At 41.1% G+C, this 6,958-nt stretch overlaps 1 protein-coding gene across 1 annotated transcript; it reads left to right on the top strand.

Annotated features, from left to right (window-relative positions):
* The first annotated feature begins 835 nt into the window (after window positions 1-835).
* On the top strand, window positions 836-4,222 carry LOC122546321 (gastrula zinc finger protein XlCGF8.2DB-like). Its single transcript, XM_043685072.1, has 2 exons — window positions 836-1,189; window positions 1,279-4,222. Exons 1-2 carry the CDS (start codon window positions 1,114-1,116, stop codon window positions 2,292-2,294), a joined length of 1,092 nt encoding a protein of 363 aa, XP_043541007.1. The 5' UTR covers window positions 836-1,113; the 3' UTR covers window positions 2,295-4,222.
* The last annotated feature ends 2,736 nt before the right edge of the window (window positions 4,223-6,958 follow it).

Raw genomic sequence — 6,958 nt, 5'->3', positions numbered from 1 at the left:
AACCTACCTTCTGTGATTATCAGAACTCGATGCTTTTATTCTCATTCTTCCTCTATGTGACACTTATACTCATGTGTAGTGTCTAGGTAGCCTTAAAATAAGGATATACGAAATAGGAACAGAAGTAAGTCATTTGTATCTTGGAGCCTTCTGAGCCATTTAATAAGATTGTCACTGATCTGAGTATAGCCTTAACTCTAATTTCCTGATGGTCCACCTAACCCTTAACTCACTCTTTGATCAAAGTCTAACTCCCCTTTGAGTGTACAGTATTCAATGGCCCAGCTCCATTGCTATTCGGGAAAGAGAATTACAAACACTGAAGAGCCTCTGAGAGAATAAATTCTTCCTCACTTCAGTCTTAAATGGGAGACATTTCGAAACTATGCTATATAGTTCTGTCTTCCAACTCTGTCTTCATAAGTTTAGTTAAAAATTACACAACACCAGGTTTTAGTCCAACAGATTTATTGAGCTTTGGAAGCTAGTAAGGACTGCACTGAACTTCAATTGATAGAATTGGCAAGAATGTTCTGGAATAACTAGATTTTTTTTATTCACTTGTGGTCAGAATGTATTGTCCAAACCTAATTGCCCTGGAGAAGATGGTGATGGGCTGCCTTCTTGAACTGCTGCAGTCCATTTGCTGTAGGTAGACCCACGATGCCATTAGAGAGGATTTTGACCCAGTTATAATGAAGGAATGACAAAATATTTCAAGTTAGGATGGTGAGTGGCTGGAAGGGGAACTTGGGAAGGTGGTGGTGTTCCCATTAATCTGCCGCCTTGGTACTTCTGGATGGAAGTGTTAGTAGGTTTAGAAGGTGTTGCCAAAGAAGCCTTGGCGAATTTCTGCAGTGCATCTTGTAGATAGTACACACTGCTGCTACTGATGGAGTGGATACTTGTGGTGCCTGTTGTGAGATTTTATCTGGCACATAGAGTAAAAAAAAGTGCATTTTTTTCACAGGATATTACAAATGGAGGAATTACGGATGAGATGCTCAAATCAAACATCATGTCAAGATCTGACAGTAATTTTACTTATCAGGACATTAATATAATTGACCTTGGAATATAGAAGGAAGCAATCAGTGTGACCTGTAAAGGTCAATGAGAGAGCGCTCCAGAGCACTGCTGAAAGAAGTTTACCCAATTACACAGCTGAAAGAGCATCACACCATTCATGGTGAGGAAGAAACTGTATGCATGCTCTGTGTTTGTTTGTTAAATAATTCACAAACAAATCATTGATGATTCATCAACTCATTATTACAGAAGACAGGAAACGTACATTTATGTGTACTCGCGTTGGGAACAGGTTTAGTCAGCTGACTGATCTCTTGGCAGAACAGTGTGTGCACGCAGGGGAAAGGCTGTTCATATGCTCCATGTGTGGGAAGAATTTCTCTCGTTCATCAAATTTGCTGGCCCACCAGCGAGTTCACAGTGGGGAGAGGCCCTTCAGCTGCTGCACGTGTGGCAGGAGATTCTCTCGTTCATCAAATCTGCTGGCGCACCAGCGAGTTCACACTGGGGAGAGACCTTTCAGCTGCTCCACCTGTGGGGAAGAATTCACACGGTCGTCTAGTTTGCAGACACACCAGCGAGTTCACACTGGGGAGAGGCCATTTAGTTGCTCTACATGTGGGAAGGAGTTCACACGCTCATCCCATCTGTTGAGACACCAGCGCATTCACACAGGAGAGATGCCTTTCACCTGCTCAGTGTGTGGGAAGGGATTCACTCAATCTTCCAATTTGTTGACACACCAGCTTGTTCACTCTGGGGAACGGCCATTCATATGCTCACTGTGTGGGAAGGGATTCACTCGGTCGTCTCACCTTCTGACGCACCATCGTATTCATGAAGGAGAAAGGCCATTTACCTGTTCTGTGTGTGGGAAGGCATTTATCCAGTCCTCCAGTCTGCTGACACACCAGCGAGTTCACACTGGGGAGAGGCCATTTGTTTGTTGTGTCTGTGGGAGGAGATTCACTCGGTCATCCAACCTGCTGTCACATCAGAGTGTTCATACTGGTGAGAAACCGTTCACCTGCTCTGTATGTGGAAATAGATTCACTCGTTCCTCCAGCCTGTTGGCACACCAGCACGTTCATACTGGGGAGAAACCATTCATCTGTGCTGTATGTGGGAAAAGATTCACTCGCTCATCCAACCTGGTTACACACCAACGTGTTCACACTGGAGAGAGACCATTTACATGTTCTGTGTGTGGAAAAGGATTCACTCGTTCATCTAACCTGCTGACACACCAACGAGTTCACATTTAACTACACTGAGTGGATTCTGCTGTTAATAACGTCCAGGATTCAGCCAGGTTGGATCTGGAAGTTGGGGGCTGTTAATGCTGATCTGGATAACCCTAGAACTGCGACATATTTTACCACTGAGTGTATGTATTGCATTTGGATTTTCTTTGGGATTTATCTTTAGCAACCACTGCTGGAAGTGGGTTGTATCTCTACAGCATGCCCCATATTTCCATAGACAAAAGATTTTCCAAGATGCAAGATGTTGAAAGGGACCTTTAGTGACTGGCTATGTGTGAATCTATTCTCATCAAGTGAATCACCAACTTTTCACTCACAAAATCAGATTTTAACCAACATTTTTCATAAGAACGTTCAGACACTTTGACAGTTATCACTGAAATTTACCCGCTGTTCCTTTATCGTTCTACAAGATGTTGTCTTTTCCCTCCCAGCTTTCAATTACAGTCAGTGCCATCCAATCAGAGGCCTTGCCCATTAACCTACAACTGATGAGATTTTGCTTCACATTCGCAGACTGATTTAGAATTTAAACTCTTGTATTTTTTGGAAATGCTGAGAGCTAAGACAGATTTAAATAGGGATGTAGGCTGTTTGCTTAACACAGGAGAAAAGGCATCCTCGTAGGAAATGCTGCAATTAGAGATTGAGAGAGTATAGTAATGACGCTGGAAAGAGCAAGGGAGAATGTGCTGTTGACTCCATCACTAAGGAGAAGCTATCAGTGAAGAGACTAAGAACTTAAATAATTAACTTGACAGGGAAGCACATTTCGACAGTTAGCACATTAAGCGAATGTCTTGTTTTAATGGAGGAAATGGTCTTTTCCTTTGGGTGCTGTAGTTGGTATCTGCCCTTGTTAATTAGGTATAGGCACTTGGGCAAGTTGTCTTGAACCTTCAGCCAACATGAGTCTATTTCTTCTTGACCCCTTTATCACACAAACTGATGCTGTCAATGGCTATTTTCTGAATTTTATTACCTAGAGATTGGATCAGAGTTTAATGATTTTTTAAAAAATTGCTTAAAGTGACTTGTTGAGCTTTTTAAAAGTTTGAACACTTTGGTTATTTAGTAATAATATAAAAGATACCAGGGTCTTTGTAATTTAATGTTATTGATAGATTTCTGGATTATTCCAGATTATTTCAGGATGAGTTTGTCTGTGTACTAGAATCAAACTGTCAGGTAAATGGGTGCCTGGTCTGATTAAATGGAGGGCAATCATTTTGCAGTAGTTGGAGATGAGGGGTGTAAGTGTTTGCAATACTACTGTTCTTTGCCCTATAGTGAAGACAGAACAAATTACGTGCTCAATTTAGCTGCGAATCCTTATTTTCCGTTACTAATTATCCAGTTTCACTTTCGATGAGAATCAACCTTACTTTGTTAACTCTTTATGTAATTATAGAAATTCTTTTGTTACGTTTCTGACCAGCTTTCTCTCCTACTCTTAACTTTTTGTTTCTCTTTATTAAAGTTTTTGGTCATTCCTTGCTTTTATTCCTTGCTGTCCAATGTTCTGACATCTGTTTCTGCAAAGTTTGATTCTACCTTTAACATTTTAGCTAATTTCTAGTCTAGATGGTAAGCCTGTCCCTGGAATTTTTCTCACTTGTAAGAATGTATTGACTTTGTATCTTTTGAAATCCCCCCTAAATGTCTGCCACTGTATCTTTTCTGATGTATCTTTTTAACCTAATTTACTTTAGCCAGCTCTGCTTTCATGTGCTCAAGATTATCCTTCATAGAATCATACAATCTCTGCAATGCAAAAATAGGCCATCAAGTTCACACCAACCCCTCTGAAGAGCATCCCACCCTGACCCTACTCTTACCCTAATTCTGTAACCCTACATATCGTATGGCTAATCCATCTAACCAACACATCTCTGGACACAATGGGCAATTTAGCATGGCCAATACACCTAACCTGCACATCTTTGGACTGTGGGAGGAAACCGGAGCAGCCGGAGGAAACCCACGCAGACACAGGGAGAATGTGCAAACTCCACATTGAACCCAGGGCTGGCACTGTGAGGCAGCAGTGCTAACCACTGAGTCACTGTGCCTCCCTTATTTAAACTTCTAAAAAGTCTCAGACCCACTTTTCCCTCCCACAAACAATGTAAAATTTAATCATTTTATGATCTCTGCTACCGAAGGACACCTTTATGATGAAATGGTGAATTAATTCTATCTCGCCATACAATGCCATGTCCAGTACTGGCGCCAGAACATAGTGTTCTAAGAAGCAATCTGCAAATACTGTATGAACTTCTCCATGCTACCTTTGCTCTTCTGACTTTTCTTATTGATATGTGCAGTAAATTCTCCTGTAATTATTGCTATGCCTTTCTGACAAATTCTCACTTTTTCTTCCTTTATGCCCCACCATACCATATGGTTACTGTTAGGGTCCTGTACGCTGTTTTCACAAGTGACTTCTTGCCTTTATCATTTCTCCCCAAACCTTTTCCTTCTGTATTGTACTAACCATCATTAACTCACACTTGCCCCTCCATTTTTTCCCCCAACCTGTCATTCCTAATTGTCAAGATTCTTGTTCCAATTCATGTCATCTCACAGTTGTGTCTATATAATGGCTGCCAGATCATACTTATTGTTATTTTTACTCTCAGTTCATCCATTTTGTTTAAAATATAATGTTTATTCAGATACAGGGCTTTTAGTTTTGACCTTGTATTGTTTATGTAAATTCTAATTTTATCTGTTGGTCAAAATTCATACTCTATCCTTTCTTCTCATAGTTTGTTTATTATTTTTCATATTAATACCTTTCTCTATGGCCTTGACTGTATTTGATTCACCACATTTTCCCAAAGTTAAATCCTTGCCCCACTACTCAGGTTAAAATCTTCTCTACTTTCCCAGTTATGTATTTGGCAAGAACACCAGGCCCAGCGTGATTCAACTGGAGACCAAGTCATCAGTGCAGATTGCACTTTCCCCAACAGAGGTGCCAGTGCCCCAAGAATTGGGACTCACGTCTCCCACACCTGTCTTTTAGCTGGGTATTTGTCTCTCTAATGCTGTGTACCAATTTACATGTGGCTCCTGTAATCATGTGGGGATTATTTATGTACTGCTTCTTGATGTCTATGTCTTGACTATGCTTTTGTTCTGCTTCCACTGAAGATACCTAGTGGACCATGATTTTTCCCTTCCCACTTCAAATTCCTGTCTGGCATAAGCTGATGTCCTGAACCCTGGTACTGGGCAGGTAACACAGCCATCTGGATGGATTTCTTTTGCTGTGGAAAACATCCCCCTCATGTCAATCACATCCCCTCCCTTCTCCACCCCACATTATACCACCTGTCCCTACTACCATTATATTCTTTCTTACCCTTTTTCTGAGTGGCATCCTGTACCATGTTACTACCATCAGTACTATCGCTGTTGTACCCCTCACTGTCATCCAGAGAAGCTGAAACAACCTCAAACCTGTTGAACAAATGCTAAGGCTGTGAAGGTCTTATGCTGTTGCCCTCTGGGTAGCCTTACCTGCCTCACTCATAATTGCATGCTCCTGTCCCTGAACGCTTACCAAAATAAATCAAATAAACCAATGCTAAGAGTTGTGAATTCTTCTTCGAAACAGTCCATTTGGCCCAACAAGTCTACACTGACTCCCTGTAGAGTATCCCATTCAGACTCATTCCATCCCTGTAACCCTGTATTTTCCACGGTTAATTCATCTAACTACACATCCCTGGACACTGTGGGCAGTTTAGCATAGCCAATTCACCTAACCTGCACATCTTTGGACTGTGGGACGAAACCAGAACACCTGAAGGAAACCCATGCAGACACAGGGAGAATGTGCAAACTCTACACAGACAGTCGCTTAAGGCTGGAATCAAACCCGGGTCCCTGTCACTGTGATTCTTTATACAGTACCTTTATAGAGGTTTATGAAATCTTGAGGACATAGATAAGATAAATAGCTGCTGCATGAACTTTTTTTCCACACTGATGGCAATTTGAATCTGCATTGGTACTTATCTCTCAGCCACCATTTTGTGAACCCCTATGCTGGAGCTTAGCTGTTCAGCTTCCTTGGCTGCTAGTTCCATTGAGATGATAGTTCCAGTGAGATGGTACTTCCAGTGAGATGCTATTTCCAGTGAGATGCTAGTTCCAGTGCTTTTAAGTCTAGGTGCCTTTCTGTCAGTAATCTCTTCTGGATTGTTTCACAACTTAAAACACATACCAATCTGTTTCTGATAGCAACATTTAAGTTGTCTTGGAATTTGCAAAATCTGTTGATTTCTTTAAAATTGCCATAAGTTAGGAGTTAGAGTCACCATTATGTTGTTAAGTTTGTGGAACCTGAACGTTTCAGAAATCACCGATGATTCTGCTGATAAATGATTCAGTTGTACTCCTACTGTTTCTTCATAAATTTTGGAACCTGGCTTCTCTGGCTATAGCAGAACTCCTCAGGAGCAAAAATAGAAATTGCTGGAGAGACTGACCAGGTCTGGCAGCAACTCAAATAATTAACTGTTTCTATCTCCACTGATAATGTAAGATCTGCTGAATTTCTGAGCACTTTATGCATTTGTGTGTTTTAGATCTCCAACACCTACTTTTTGTCATTTATATAAATTATTTGGATGTAAGCATAAGAGGTATAG

The sequence above is a fragment of the Chiloscyllium plagiosum genome, unplaced genomic scaffold (assembly GCF_004010195.1).
Source record: "Chiloscyllium plagiosum isolate BGI_BamShark_2017 unplaced genomic scaffold, ASM401019v2 scaf_81537, whole genome shotgun sequence".
In the NCBI taxonomy this organism is placed as follows: Eukaryota; Metazoa; Chordata; class Chondrichthyes; order Orectolobiformes; family Hemiscylliidae; genus Chiloscyllium; species Chiloscyllium plagiosum.
This window is presented reverse-complemented; position numbering and strand designations above follow the sequence as displayed.

Coding starts and splice junctions, on each gene's coding strand:
- LOC122546321 (XM_043685072.1), top strand. CDS start 1,114: ATGAGAGAGCGCTCCAGAGCACTGCTGAAAGAAGTTTACCCAATTACA. Junction 1,190..1,278: donor AGAGCATCACACCATTCATG/GTGAGGAAGAAA, acceptor TCATTATTACAG/AAGACAGGAAACGTACATTT.